This window comes from Frieseomelitta varia, unplaced genomic scaffold, assembly GCF_011392965.1.
Source record: "Frieseomelitta varia isolate USP_RPSP 00005682 unplaced genomic scaffold, Fvar_1.2 scaffold_244, whole genome shotgun sequence".
Taxonomy (NCBI): domain Eukaryota; kingdom Metazoa; phylum Arthropoda; class Insecta; order Hymenoptera; family Apidae; genus Frieseomelitta; species Frieseomelitta varia.
Genome location: NW_025109973.1, coordinates 508,001 through 522,866, shown reverse-complemented (window position 1 = coordinate 522,866; position 14,866 = coordinate 508,001). Strand labels below are relative to the sequence as shown.

The following is a 14,866-nucleotide window of genomic DNA, read 5'->3' as shown; positions in this document are numbered from 1 at the left end:
TTCTTTTTTTTTTTACTATTGACTTACAAATCTGAAAACAGTTTAAGATTTGTACGTAAATTTTGTTCGACTATAATCTTGAAGCATATAGATTTATAAGCTTGTTTATAAGCTTGTTTAAATAAATTACAAAGACTTAGACTTATTTTCCAATTTAAATTTTCGCAATTCGCATTATGTAGAAACAATGTATATGTTTACTACTTCGTTGTTGGTAGTACATATTCAGGCTTCTGTTATTCTAACGTTTGTATTTGTATCTATTTCACAGAGTCTGTGTTGTATAAGCAACGGGAAATAAATGGACATTTAACACAATAAGAAATTATAAATAAAAAAAGTATTAGGAAAAAGAATGTTGAATTTCATTTTATAATATGCTCTAGATAACTCATTTTTAAGTAAAAGATATTTGTTATAATAATATGACTTTATAATGACTTATACTTTAAACTAAAAGCAAATATTTTTTTATATTTGAAGAAAGTTATTAACAGATGATATATATTTTATTATCAATAAAAGAAAAATATACTAGATAATTATATATTTAAAATTAATTTGTATTTTTAATTATTGCATATGAAATTGAAGAAAATTTCATTTCTTCATGTCTTTGGTTTTTATATATACTCTATAAAACAATAATGCGTCCAAGATTTTTTTAATAAATTATATACGGATTTTTTTTGAATTATTTTCTCCTAAATCACAATTTTCTTGAGAAGTGGAATTATTTCCTGGGCTCAAATAACCGCTGCGTTTCCTTCTTGCAACAGGTGAAACTTGTTTTAAATGTTCCAGATCATTAAATACTACTTGAGCACCTCCTCCACTAGTTGGTAATATATCTCCCTATTATTCAAGAATTATATTATTTTTCTATCGAAATACATTTATATTTTGAAATATTAATACTACCTTGTATAATTTAGTTTCAAGTTCACCATCTGTATCTTGTTCCTGTGCAATAAGACAATATCTGGATGCTTTATTTGTTATATATTTTGGATCTGTCAATTGTGTGATGCTTAGTTTATTTCGAATAACTGGTTGAAGAATAGTGCCAACCGGAACTAATCCAGGAGGTCGATGATCAATCCATCTATCTGCACTATGAGATCGTCTGTAGCGCAGATTCACTACTGGAATTCTATCCTAAATATGATTAAAGATAGTACAATTCTATTAATTAATTCTAAATACATATATAGTTTAATAAATAAAATTATACTAATTATTGTATTTACTTTTCTACTTGGTCGAGTATCACTATCTTCAAATTTAATTGTAGAAATAGTTTTTATAGTTTTTGTATTTTCTGGGACAGTGTTTGAAGTAGTTGTACTAATTTTCGATATTGTAGGCATTTCAACTTCGCCTTGTTGAACTTGAATTGTTCCCTTAGATTCTGATCTATCTTTTGTATCTATCTCGTTATCATTTACTAGTATTTGTTTTACTAATTTCAGTTTGTCTTCTTTTTCTTTCATTTGATTCTAAACAAATAATTAGATAAAGTAAATATATAATGTACATACAACCAACAGTTGTACTATACCTGAAGAAGTTCACGTTGTCTACGAAGCTTGCTTTCCAGTTCTTTGCTTATTTTGTCAGTTTCTGCTTGAATTTTATTGTTATATTTTTCTTTTACTCTTTGTTTCTCTATTGTCTGTTGATTCAGTAACATATCTTTGTTTTGTAACTGCAAAAAGTTTTGTTAAAAATAAGTTTTACTCAATAAAATATTAATACTAAATAAATTAATATAATTAATTAATATAAAATAAAACAAAAAAAGAAAAGAAAATTACTTCTTGCTTCATATGCCTGATTATATCATTTGCATTATTCAATCTGTATAGTAGTGTGTCAATTTGAGCTTCCGTTTTACAAATATGAGCTTCTAAAGCAGAAATCTGGAAGAATTTTGTAGCAATAATTATAATATTTAAGTCTTTAGCATAAAAACTTACTTTTTTCTGTTGTTGATCGTTTGATGTTTTCAATGTACAGTTTTCAATTTTTAAAGATACATTTTCTCGTTCCATCTTTACTAGCATATTCCTAAAGTTCGTTTCTACAAAATAAATTTTGATTAATATATAAATTCTGGCAAAATATTTTTTAACGGATATATTTAAGAATTACGTTTTTGTTTTAGATCCTCTTGTAAAATATTTCTCTTTTGAATACGCAATTCTAAAAAACGTATAAGCGCAGTAATTAATTCATCATTATGTGGACTTGTCATATCCATTTCTGGAAATGGACCTCCAAGACTAGAAGAAAATTTATCAGACAATTTCTTTATTATTATTATCAATTATTTTTAATGATTAGTAAAAGCAATATTAATTTACCTATACACTAAACCCAAATCAACTTCTAAGTTAGCAGCAGCTGGATTACCAGCATTTTCTAATCTATTTCTTGCTTCTTTAAATAACTATAAAAAATAGTATCGATAATTAAACATGTACAACAAAATCATTTTCATGTATTATAACATATATATTTTTATTTTCATACTTTATTAGCTTGTCTTCTACCAGGAGTATATCCTAAATCTAATTTTGAAGTTGTTGAATTTGTAATTTGTATTTCTTGACTAATTTCAGCAAACTTTAGTACTTGCTATATCAGAAAAAATTAAAATTATTACATAAGAACTATATTCTCAATATTATTTGACTTTAAAAGATACTTACAATAGTTTCATCATAATCATCAATACTAGGATTCACGCAAATGATCATTCTAACATTTCCCTCACCATCAAAGTAATTCTTAAATAAATGCGTTATTTTAGAATCTCGATAAGGGACTATTTTATTTGTACCTTGCGTCTGATTTTCACGAAGTATTTCCAAACAAGTTCGTAATGTCATTAACGAATTATTTATACTTCCTATTTTAACAAATGTGAACAATATAAGCATACGAAAACAATAGTATAATATTTTGATAAATTACCTGCTTCTCTAAGTCTTTGTCCAGTGTTTTTTGAACGATTTGTACGTTCACTTCCAGCTAGATCTACTAAAGACAATTGACTAATGCAAATTACTCGTTTATTTTGAACAATTTGTTCACCTTCCTTATCTAATGGTGCCTGTTAAGATATTAACATAACAAGTTTAAGGCTTACAATTATAGAATAATTAGATTTATACCTGAACAAGCCTTATAGTAAAAACACTGTGAGATCTGCTTGATTCTGCATTAAGATTAGTATGTGCAATATGCCTTCTATACTGGCCACGTTGGAATATTTCAAATGCTTCTTCTGAGCTCTTTATTTCTATTTCTGTACATCCATGAACATACATATTTTTATTTCCATCTTCACGAATAATTTTACTCTGTAAAGACCTAAATTGTTTTGGAAATTTTTAATCAATTTTTAGTAAACTGACAAAATATTAACTAATTATTTTAAAAATTTTTACTTACTTTGCTTTTCCTTCATTTTCTTCCAACAAATCATATACATTATTGTTATAGACTTCTATGTATGTTACAAAAACTGCATAAGCATTATCTTCATCAACATCTAATGTCTCAGATTCATTATTAAAATTATTTTCATTCTTATCATTATTATTATCTTCTTTATATCTTAAAAAAGCATATAAAAGAATAATATTTCATATAAATGTAACAGAACATATCCAATTTCAAAATTAAAACTTACTGTCTAGGAGTTTTTGCATTGCAAGAAGCAACAAGTTTTTGAAGTTCATTTTGCCTATCTAATAGTGCATCAGTTTCACTTTGTATGTCAAAACTGTTTAGTTTGTCAGGTTTAAAAATAAATTTCTTTGTTTGATAGCTTGCTATGCTATTAAAAAGAACATTTAAACTAAGAAGCATGATTCCTGTATCATGCAGATTTCCAGACATAGTGTAAGTTTTGCCACTTCCAGTCACTCCATATGTGAAAAGTAAACTGTTTTTACCATTAATAAGATTTTTAACAAGTGGCAGTGCTACTATTTCAAATACTTCTTTTTGAGAAGTATTTGGACCAAAAACGTGACTAAAACACGTTTGAATAGCTTTATTTACATTACGACCATTTACTGATTCTGATGGTGTAATAATCAAGCTTGTGTTAGAAATAATTTTTATACAAGATACATCGTTGGGGCAAACCATTGGTTTCAGACGGCAGAAGACTTTAACAGATTCCTTAGCTGCATCATTATCACATTTTGGTCGGTTTCCGTGTTTTCGTATAACAGGTGGTTTTGAATTCCTAATTCAGATGAAGTAACAAGAATTGTCTATTAGACGTTGCTATTATTTATCGTAAACGATTTATAAAAAATTAAATTGAAATTGATATAATAAAATAAATAGAAGAATGTAAGTATACAACAGAATGTAATTAAAGTAAAATGTCAAAAACTTACGCAGATTTCATGGTAGAATTAATTACCAAATATTTAAAAACTAACAAAAATTATCTCAATTGTCTAAAAACTTTTTATGGATATTCAATGGTTCAATATTCTTTATTTGTCATGAAAGTTATCGCACGTGATCGTCACACAATAAATTCAGACTTTAAAAATCTACAGACTGAAGTTAGCATCGCTGACAGTAAACTTTTATTTATCGAAAGAAACACTGCAAGTTCAATTTAAAGAATTAAAAATTTTTGATTGATTTGCAGCATTTGAAAGAGATTACGGTAAAATTTGGATCATATGAGTTAATCAAATTAGATTTGACTAATCAAATAATTTGATTTTATATTAGAGATATTATATAATATATTGTGATACATTATACATAGGTATTGTAATAACAAGTTTTTGAATAAATAATAATTTCTTTAATAATAATTTATAATAATTTCTTTCGATTTTTATTTTTCTTTCCTAATTTTCTTTACAAGGAATCTATCCTTGAATTTTAATCGATTTTTTGTCAATCGATAATTGATCATTCGATTAATTATTTGTTCTATTAGAATCTTATGGAGGAAAAATTAGCAGAGAATTTAACAAAACAAAATAGTTTTTCCATGATCAAAATTAAACAAAAAATATTTTCACTAAAAAATAATTTTTTGTTACATATGTAACTGTTTTACTGTACTGGGATTTTAAGAATGAAAAATCAAGAATTAGCCAAGAATTTAACAAAATAAGATAATATATTTTTCATAACAAAAGTTGTATTATACAAGAAGTCTTTTTACTCAAAACTAATTTATTATTATATACATCTATACTTTTTTTTCTTGGATATCTTCTCTTAGATGTGTACCATCGCAGAATGGTCGATTTGATGTTTGTTTGCAATTGCACAGCCAATAATCTTTGGTTTCTTCAACGGTAAAACGTATAGGCCTGTGCTTGATTTTAAGATGTTGATTCCTATGAGTGCCGTCGCAAAATGGTTGTCTATGACTTCTACCACATAAGCACCACTGATATATTTTTCCAGCGATACAAGTAAATTTGAAAGGTTTATTATCATATATAGCACCATTAGTAGACTGGTCATTTGCACTGTAGAATTTTTTCAATGGATTTGTAGGAATTTCTGTATCGTCTTCCACTTTTTTACAGTAGTATCTGATCTGAAACATACTTAACATGTATTGATTGAAAAGAGAAAGATGCTTGGGAGTATATTACTTAGACATTAAGTTCAATTTAATATCTCCTTTTTTATTATTGGGATAATTTAATGATTTACTTTGCTGTGATAAATACATACATTAATTCTAATATGAGAATAGGTTAACCACGAATATGATAACCACAAAAGTAAAATTAGGAACTATGTTACAATGTTTTAAATTTTATAGAATATGTTTTTAACTTACGTTTCGATATTTCAAAATATCAGAATGTATAAATCGTGGAACTTTTTTTATACTTAAATACATGTTTGGTATTCACTGATATTCGACAGCCTGTATATTCACAGTTCATAGGTACTTTTTTGCCTGCGTGCCTGGAAACTAGAAAATTACTATACACACGTTATAACACACATGCATACACACAGATATTTTGTATATTTGCTGTAACTACACAATTCTCATAGATGCAGTACAATTTTATATATATAATAAGCGCAATATTTTTTGTGTGATAATATAAGTATATTTTTTCTCTTCAAATTAAATACATATAAGTATATTTTTTCTCTTCAAATTAGACATTAAACAATAGATTAAATTTAATTATTCGATTTTATATTATGATATATAAATAGAAATTTTTATTTCATTTAGGAAATGTATTTATTAATCTTCAGTAAACATAAAAAAGTAAAAAGACATTCAAACATAGGTTACGAAGAAGAAGTTAATTAGTTAAAGAATATTTTTTCGAATAGTTCTAGAGCAAGATGAAATTTTGTAGGAGAGATTTGGAAGAAGAGGGAGGACTCTAAATATAAAATTTTAATCTCAAGTTTATTAGTTCCCGAGATATTAATGAAAAACTTTCAATACAATAGATTGAATTATGCTTGTATACAAACATTAGGAAGATTCTCCTAATGCTTCTATTCGTTGAAAATTTCTTGTCGACCAAGAACTAGTGCTTTTCGAAATAATATCCATCATGTTATCTTTTATTATAATTTTATTAATTTTATTAATTTTATTATACGTATGTTATACATTATCGTGTTATGTTCCAAGTAGCTAAAATCAATTATTGCAATCAAAAAGTTTTTGTTAGATATCGTATTTTTATATTTTATATTTTATATAATAGTAATAATAATACCAATAACAACAATAATAATAGTAATAACAGATGTACACAATTCCATTTAAACTATAGAAAGAAATAAAAGAAATTATTTGGAACAAGAACAAACTCATCGATTTCAATGATCTCAAAAGGTATATTATTAAATTATTATTCTAATCAATCTTCTTATAGATACATATTACCGCTAGTTGATCTTAATTTCTAAGATACAATATATTTCTTATACAAATATATTTCATGCTTCTTTAAGCGTAAACTTCACTGATTTCAACGATTTTTGAATTTGTAATGTTATATTTCAAAATATACATTTTAATAATATTTCAAATCTTCCGATGATTTTTTTCATTAAAAATCATTTATTTTTGTAAATTATTTTAACGTGCAAATTTCAATATTATAAGGACTATTCTATTCTAAATCAATACCGATAGTTTTATTTTTTAAAAATGATCATAAGTATTAATATTGGCTTGAAGCTTGAGCGAAAGCCAACCATTGTCACTTTGAAATAATTTACAACATAATTTCAACTATCGAATAACTGTAGTTTTCGATGCATGTGAAATAAAATGTAGTAAATTTAAGCAAATATAATTTGAAATTAATTTCAGTTTAATTTAGATCTAATATAAACTCCAAAATGCTAATTGTTACATATATACTATTAAATATCACATGCTACTTTTGGATTGCAAATATGAAAATAAAAATATTTAATATAAAATATAATATAAAATAAAAATATTATTCCTTTTCGGAGGTAAAATCATATATTAATTGGTATAAAAATTGAAATTATTTTTTTTATTGGACAAGATATACATCTAATAATATATAAGATATAAGTTTAAAATATAAAATATTTATAAATATCTATTTAATATATTGAATCAGGTTTTCATTGTAAGATACGAAATAAGATAAGTGTTAAATAAATATGTGATAAAATGTTAGTAGCTTCATTTTTCATTTTTAGTTGTAAATCAAATGAACCTGATATGGGAGGCTATGTACGTAGTTAAGCGTAAATATTGTAAAAATCCATTAGATAGATGTTCCGTATTTAAGCTCCGTAGTTTAATCTAAAGCTTAATTGTTGTTCTTAGACTTAAGCGTTAGATTTAAGCTTTAGTTTATACTAAATATCCATCTCCTTTCTCACGAGCTGAGTTAAGTCAGAAGATTTACAATTTGTAATATGATAACATACACTTTTATATCCAACTTTTTTTATTTATATTGATGGAATAATATGATATTGTAAAATATATTTACGTATGTAAATGCAACGCGACGTAAGTACGATATGTACAGATATGTGTATAGAAATGTTCGAACACAGTTAATTTTCGAACAATTGCATACTGACGCTGATGAAAAATCTCTTGACAATTAATAGAAAATAGAAAAAGAAGAAGGAAGAAATAAATACAAAGAAGCAGCTGATGTAGAAATGATAGTAATACATACATTAAATGTTATATGTGCAAACGTTTTATGTCGTATAATTCAAATTCATGTGACAGACTTTATGTCGTATAATCAGCTTCATTATTTCTCTATTACATATAATTAAATTCACTTAATAAATTAGAAAATTTAAAATTTTTTCATTTAAATTAAGAATTAAAATATTTTTTTAGTCTATATTTTTCATTAAATCTTCATGAAATATTAAAGATTTATATTAAATAAGTAACAAATAAATAATTAAATAAATAATTGTATTATAATAATATTGATGGTCAAAGCAGTTTGTAGAAAAATTTCGAATATTTTAATTATTAATATAATATATATTTTAATATTTTAATTAATAAATAAGCGTAATTTTTAATTAATGAATTATAGAATTTATATTATTTATCAGAATCAATGCACTGCATTGCATAATTATAATAAAATTGTTAAAAACTTAATATAAATTTGATAATTTAATATTAATAATAATTTTAAATAGTTGAAAATTTAGTTAGTTAAAAATTTTTTTTAAGAATATTTAATGAAATATAAATCATTTACACCTAAAACCATGTATTAATAATTTAAAGATTTTAATTTACTACATATTTAAAAGTCATAAATCCGTAAAACATGGATAGAACTCTTTCTGACATTATGTAGTAAAATGATTTCTAGCTTTATTAGTTTGCTTGTTAGTTACTAGCTTTATATTTCGATATTGAAAGTTTGACAACACTGTAATGGGTTTCAAAAATCATATTCCTGGCGTATTCACTACTTGACCAACTTTTATCATTCTATTTGATGTAATTCCCTAATTCACCGTTCTAAACGTACAGTGCGCTAAAAAACCAGTGTTTTTTTTTTCTATGTCGGTATTTCAGGTCACGTGCCACGAAATCCCGTAAGGTGCAAGGTCTATTCATATACCTCGTCGGTGGCTTTAGTCAATGATTCAACACAGTATTATATATAAAGTGATTTAAAATAAAAATATATTATATACAAGATTTTTAAAGTAATTGGAAACTGGAAAAATAGACTAATTTAAACTGCTTTGCTTTGATATATTTTTCAATTTTTTGGAATTACATAGATAAAGTAAATGAGTAGTATAATTTAAATATTGAGTATTATTATTTTTTCAATATTATTTCATATTATTATTACATTTCATAAGATTAACTTTACTTTATTCATTAGGCATTGATAAATGAAGTATGAAGTATGTAGGTATTTTTTTTGTTTTGTTTGTTCTGTGCAATTATTTAATTATTTTTATATCATTGGTTTACTAGAAGAATAATTATTTTGTTATAATTTGTCACATATTTGTGAAAATACTAGTAAGAAAGATATTATATAATTATATTATCTAATAAAAATATTATAATAAAGATGTTATAAAATAAATGTTTAATCCCTTTTCTAACATGTAAGATTTTATCAGAGACTCATAAAAATTCATAATTATAAAATTTAAAGATTGTTAATTGAAAAAAAACAAAATTTTTTAATAGTCAAATAGTTAAATAGTTAATTTTTTATTTAAATTCCTTTTTTAATTGTAATTTGCAATTTGTTTTTTTATTGTTTTAATTTTTATTTAAATTTCATATTACTGAAAAAATTTCCTTTGTTTAACTGCATACACTTCCTTTATTTGCTTCACTTGTACTAGAAATACGAAAATAATATAATTATTTATTATTTATTATAAAATTTATTCCGTAAAATTTCTTTAATTTCATCCAACTTAATGTCTGAATGAAAGAGTTGTATTCCAATTATATAGAAGAATATTTACATGACAATTGTTATGTTTTTATACTTCCGTAATTGCTTATATTTTTTATATTTAAATTTTTGTATATACCAAAATTTATTCATATAATTCCGCATTTACAATCTTTACGATATAACATTTTAAAACAAATACATATATACATACATACATACATACATATATAACATTTTAAAACATATGTATATAATTTTTCAATACAACATATCTCGTAAATAGAACCGAATATTATATAGGGTGAAAGTGTTAAACGCGTTAATTGTATCACATTGTAATTTCTATATAAATTTATTTCAGCCGCATTGAAGGTAGAATTGCGCAGGCCGCTATCAGTAAGAGCACGATGCGCATGCGCTATAAGGATCTCAGTGGTTCTCTGCATCAGCGACGCTGCGGTATCAGATACGGTGTCATTCGTTGCGCGTCTTCTGAGCGCGTTTGTTCTGTGTTCGTGTTGTGTTCCGTTCAAACTTTCCTTGATGACCACGTGGTTTCCGGTGCTTAAATTCTCATTTAAAAAAAAAAACATAATCACATATCTTTAGTGACAAACTTCATCGTAACTCTTCTATTATTTCATATCTTTTATAAGATGTAAGAATTATTGTATAAATTCATTGTTGGTTTATTCGATTCGATCTTTTGATTCTCAAAGATGGTACTGTCCGTCGCCATGGTTACTATGCGCGGGTAATTGTTCATTCGAATTCGTAGGAGATTCGAGACATCTTTTGTTCCTCGAAATTGTTATTTCTTGTTTTTAATCGCATATTACAATTCTATCTAAAATAACGAATTTAAATAAAACTATGATTGAACACAGTGTGGCTGGTTTGAGTTAGGTTTGTGCACGGATGGATTAAATTCCAAGGACAAGTGCGAAATGTGGCTGAATCGTTTTCGTCAATCTCTTACTGCCAGCCGAGAGGTGTGACGCTGCTATGTCCAGAAGGAAGCAGGCAAAACCTCGATCTCTGAAGCGTGAGTTGCATTTACATATTTTATAATTCGATGATTTTTCCCAGTTTTGATTATTCGACTCCAGTCTTTTTTTTCAATAATTTCATTTTACGATTAAAATAAAAAATTATCGTTTTATCGACAAAATATCAAATTTTAAAATTTTTGTTTACTTCTCTGCTACTAAAAATAAATAAAAATGTAATATATCTTTTTAGTTTAATTCACTTGACTTTTAACGTTTATCAAACAGTTATACTGAATTTTATTAATTTACATGTTTGAATGAACAAATTTTTTTATTCGAAGAATTTTTATGGTCTGAAGAATTATTAGCATTGATAAGGCTCAAAATCTAGCCTAACCTATTTGGTGAATTTATATTAAATAGTAAATAAATTGAATTGAAAAGGTTTTCAATTTTTAAAATTTCATAAAAAAGAACGAGTCAAAAATTGAAGGAAGTCACTAAACTGTACAGTTATTTTATCATCATTTTCATTCTTCTTAGTTATCGGATACGTATATAGGAATTTCATGAGTCAGCTTTTGAAAACTTTACGTTAAGTATAACATGTAACCGTAGAAACGATGTGACTCGTCGCGAGGATGTTTTCTTTTTCTTTTCTCTTCCTTTTCACGATGTTTACGAATCCGTGCCATTGCAACACGTGATTGCTCGAGGTGTTTATCGAGACCTTGAATTTGTATGAATAACAAAAAACTGAAAAATCCTGCTGAGAAGCTGTTTTTTATGGGGTTAATATTGTTTTTTGTATGAAAGTATGCATGATAATTGGAATAAATTATAGAGGAAAGTTCAAGGCGCGGGGTCACGTATCGTAGAAAGAAGAGATGATGTACGAGATTTAAAATTCAATACGAAGTTTCAAGTTGTTTAAAATTTTTAAATTTATAAAGAGAAGTAGCTTGCCAATAGTTACATCTTATTTTGTTTTTTCTTCGAAGTCATTGTGATTTGATCGATTTTTTTCTTATTTTTTCCATTGTTTATGCGTTATAACAAAGTGATTAATAAAAGTAGGTTTAAGCTCATTAAATGTTTTTCGAATTTTTATATTTTAATTTTACTCATATTTTAATAAATTCATATTTAATAAACTTTTTAATATTAAATAAAATTTTTAATATTTTAGGAAAGTATTTATCACTAATTAAATAGTATAACTAAAAGAGATTGTACTTGTACTAAAAGAATTAATCAGAAATATATATTTGAGTTAAATGTTTGTGATCAAGTTCAACTTACAATTTTTTTTTGACACAAAAAGATATTGAAATATATAATAAATAAATATACCTACTGATAAATTTAATTTATATGTATATAATTATTATAATTATATCTTTATTATTATAATTATATCTTTAATTATTGAAAAAGTTTAAAAATGTTATTTTATTTTACTGATGAGATTTTTCAGTGTTTTGTTTAATTGTTATTTACAGAGCATCAATGTAAGTTAAATCTATATAAATGCTTTTCTCACTGCTTTTTTATTACATGTTTCAAAATGCATTCGCTCAAGTGTATGGACAGGCTGTCAAAAAATTGTTTATTACGCAAAACTGACCTTAACCTTGAAATTTGAGATTAAATTTTTTTATGTTTGCATTATGTAGGGGAGATTAGGGTGTTTTTATATATTTCTTTTATAAAAGAAAATAATATTTTAGTAAAATACTCCACATTTTACATGTGGAAAAAATATTTAGGTTCAGGATATTTATCGTTTTAACATCATGTAACAGCTTCTAAATCTATTTATATGCGGCATCAATATGTAAATATCGTCAATGTAAGAACCAATGCAACATTAACATGTCGAGCATAACAGATTTGAAACTTTTTAGAAGCGGCGTCATGCATAGACGCTAGATATATTTTAAAATTATTTCTTAAGAAAACATATTTACTCGTGCTCTACGATTCTTTGAAATTCCTATTCCTTGTAATGAGTACTATAAGATGCAAACACAAAAAATTTGATCTTAAATTTCAAAGTCAAGTTATAATGGTTGTAACAAATAATTTTTTGACACTTTGTGCAATATTTTTTGTGGATATTTTTATTAAAAATTTGTATCTAAAAAAAATAGTCTTAACACCTGTTTATCGAAATGAACTTGCAAAACTTAATGGTAAATTTGTAAAAAAATAATTTAGAAAATAATAACAGTATAGAGCAAGACGGGACGGCGTCTATTTCAATATCACATCGGAATTAATTCAATAATTATTTGTTCATGAATAATACTCATAAGTAAATAAATAATCCTGAAAATGTGGTTGAAAATTGTTACTTTACTTGTTTGTTAATGTCTGAAATATATAAGAGAATAAGCTCGTGACTGCGAGAATTAAAAATATGGCCAGCAAACACTTAAATTGACTGCAACTATTAGTAATGTATTGATAATGTATTGATGTGGATTTCAAGTATTTTGCTTTTAATAACACAACAGCTTTACAAATATGAAATAAACAATTATTTCATTTTACTCGGTGTCCTCAGTTTGCTTCTCTTTCTCTAATACGCTATACTATACAATTAAATTGAATTATCTCAAATTTGATTAGAGATATAAAGAAAAATTTTTATTTTATAAATTGCATTTTTTTTATATATGTTTTTTAGATATAAATAGATTTTGAAATATTTTATATAAAGCTGTTTTAGAATACAACATTAAAAACTAAGATTTCAAAAGAATTCGAATAGTGCAAGAATATAAGAAGATAGAAGAAGATACAAAAATTATACAAAGATTGTAAATCAAATTAGAAAATTTTATAAGAATTGTGTGAGTTTACAGGAATTGAATTAAAATAGAAAAATTTGTATATACGATCTAAAAAGAAATTAATTGATTCGTATCTTTACTTATCTCCTCTTTATTATATCAACGAAAATTAAATAACATAATCAGGATATAATTGTTCATTCTCTATACATGAACAATTCTCTATATAATTCTCTATATATGAATCTATTACATTAGAAAGTAAGACTTGTAAAAGATATGAAAAAATTTTCGAAAAAATTAACAATATCCATCATTCCTAGAAAAATCTTTGTCGTCAATCTTCTTATTTAAATAGCACTTTACGAGGGCACTTTAATTAATAAATAATAGATCCTGGTAGCTGAAATCATAAAGAAAAAAAAAAGAAAAGAACAGAAAAAAAAAAAGCAGAACGGAAAGAAAGTCCTTCCTGAATGAAGAAGGTGACAAGACTGAAGGGAAAGCATACGAGCAGCTTGCTCTCATCTGGAATGATCAGGTCGTACGTGTTCCCGGATAATCGGGATAACGAGAGAGACAGAGTGATTGGTCAGCTATCTCGAGTAACAAAGAGAAAACTATGGATAACAGGCTAAGAGAGAGAAAATCAAGGGAAAACGAACGTAACAGGGTAAAATGAAGGGATAAGAGAGAGGGTTAGATATGGTGAGCGATGAAAGGGGAGGGTTGGAACATTGTCAGTGAGGGAAATAGCGATAGAAACACTCGAAGTGAGCTATCTAGCAGAGAGAAAGAGAGAAACAGAGCTGGGAGAGAAGAGAGAAGAGAGAAGAGAGAGAGAGAGAGAGAGAGAGAGAGAGAGAGTTGTGGAAAGAGGGAGATAGAAGAGGGAGACAGAGTCAGTAGTCAGCCAGGATGGAATTAGGTGGAAACCCGCGGGACCGCTGCCTCTCTCTGTGGAATTCCCGGCCTCTGTAATCACCAGTTCTCCTATCCTATCCAATTCTGGTCGCACTGCTTCCATCTTTTTTCTCGTTTTCCTTAGTTTCTCTATATTTCTCCCTCTCTCACTCTCTTTGGCGTATCGTCCTTTCCGTTTTTTATTTTCCTCATC

The 14,866-nt window shown here is 26.0% G+C and overlaps 3 protein-coding genes across 4 annotated transcripts in view; 1 reads left to right on the top strand and 2 right to left on the bottom strand.

Moving 5' to 3' along the window:
• Positions 1 to 594: 594 nt before the first annotated feature.
• On the bottom strand, positions 595 to 4,583 carry LOC122528031 (kinesin-like protein KIF23). The gene is made up of 15 exons (XM_043652710.1): positions 4,422 to 4,583; positions 3,701 to 4,264; positions 3,460 to 3,624; positions 3,180 to 3,378; positions 2,980 to 3,118; positions 2,715 to 2,914; positions 2,536 to 2,640; positions 2,367 to 2,452; positions 2,155 to 2,285; positions 1,980 to 2,083; positions 1,818 to 1,922; positions 1,562 to 1,708; positions 1,251 to 1,499; positions 922 to 1,158; positions 595 to 855 (listed from the first exon to the last, which is right to left on the bottom strand). The coding sequence occupies exons 1-15, from the start codon at positions 4,430 to 4,432 to the stop codon at positions 673 to 675; spliced, it is 2,625 nt and encodes an 874-aa protein (XP_043508645.1). The 5' UTR covers positions 4,433 to 4,583; the 3' UTR covers positions 595 to 672.
• A 568-nt stretch (positions 4,584 to 5,151) lies between these two features.
• On the bottom strand, positions 5,152 to 5,993 carry LOC122528016 (CDGSH iron-sulfur domain-containing protein 3, mitochondrial). 2 transcript variants are annotated; one of them, XM_043652686.1, is made up of 2 exons: positions 5,849 to 5,993; positions 5,152 to 5,599 (listed from the first exon to the last, which is right to left on the bottom strand). In XM_043652686.1, the coding sequence occupies exons 1-2, from the start codon at positions 5,909 to 5,911 to the stop codon at positions 5,243 to 5,245; spliced, it is 420 nt and encodes a 139-aa protein (XP_043508621.1). In that variant the 5' UTR covers positions 5,912 to 5,993; the 3' UTR covers positions 5,152 to 5,242. The 2 variants fall into 2 exon arrangements, with proteins under 2 accessions (XP_043508621.1, XP_043508623.1); XM_043652688.1 differs by having other exon boundaries at positions 5,152 to 5,609; positions 5,849 to 5,912.
• Positions 5,994 to 10,449: 4,456 nt separating this feature from the next.
• Positions 10,450 to 14,866, top strand: part of LOC122528027 (zinc finger protein 423) — a 159,066-nt gene continuing 154,649 nt past the window's right edge. The window contains exon 1 of the mRNA XM_043652701.1: positions 10,450 to 11,004. Within this exon, the coding sequence (XP_043508636.1) occupies positions 10,965 to 11,004 (40 nt within the window). The 5' untranslated portion in view covers positions 10,450 to 10,964. The remainder of the gene's footprint in view (positions 11,005 to 14,866) is intronic.

Coding starts and splice junctions, on each gene's coding strand:
- LOC122528031 (XM_043652710.1), bottom strand. Junction 3,119..3,179: donor TTACTATAAGGCTTGTTCAG/GTATAAATCTAA, acceptor ATATCTTAACAG/GCACCATTAGATAAGGAAGG. Junction 2,641..2,714: donor ATGATTATGATGAAACTATT/GTAAGTATCTTT, acceptor TTTCTGATATAG/CAAGTACTAAAGTTTGCTGA.
- LOC122528016 (XM_043652686.1), bottom strand. CDS start 5,911: ATGTATTTAAGTATAAAAAAAGTTCCACGATTTATACATTCTGATATT. Junction 5,600..5,848: donor ATATTTTGAAATATCGAAAC/GTAAGTTAAAAA, acceptor AGTATGTTTCAG/ATCAGATACTACTGTAAAAA.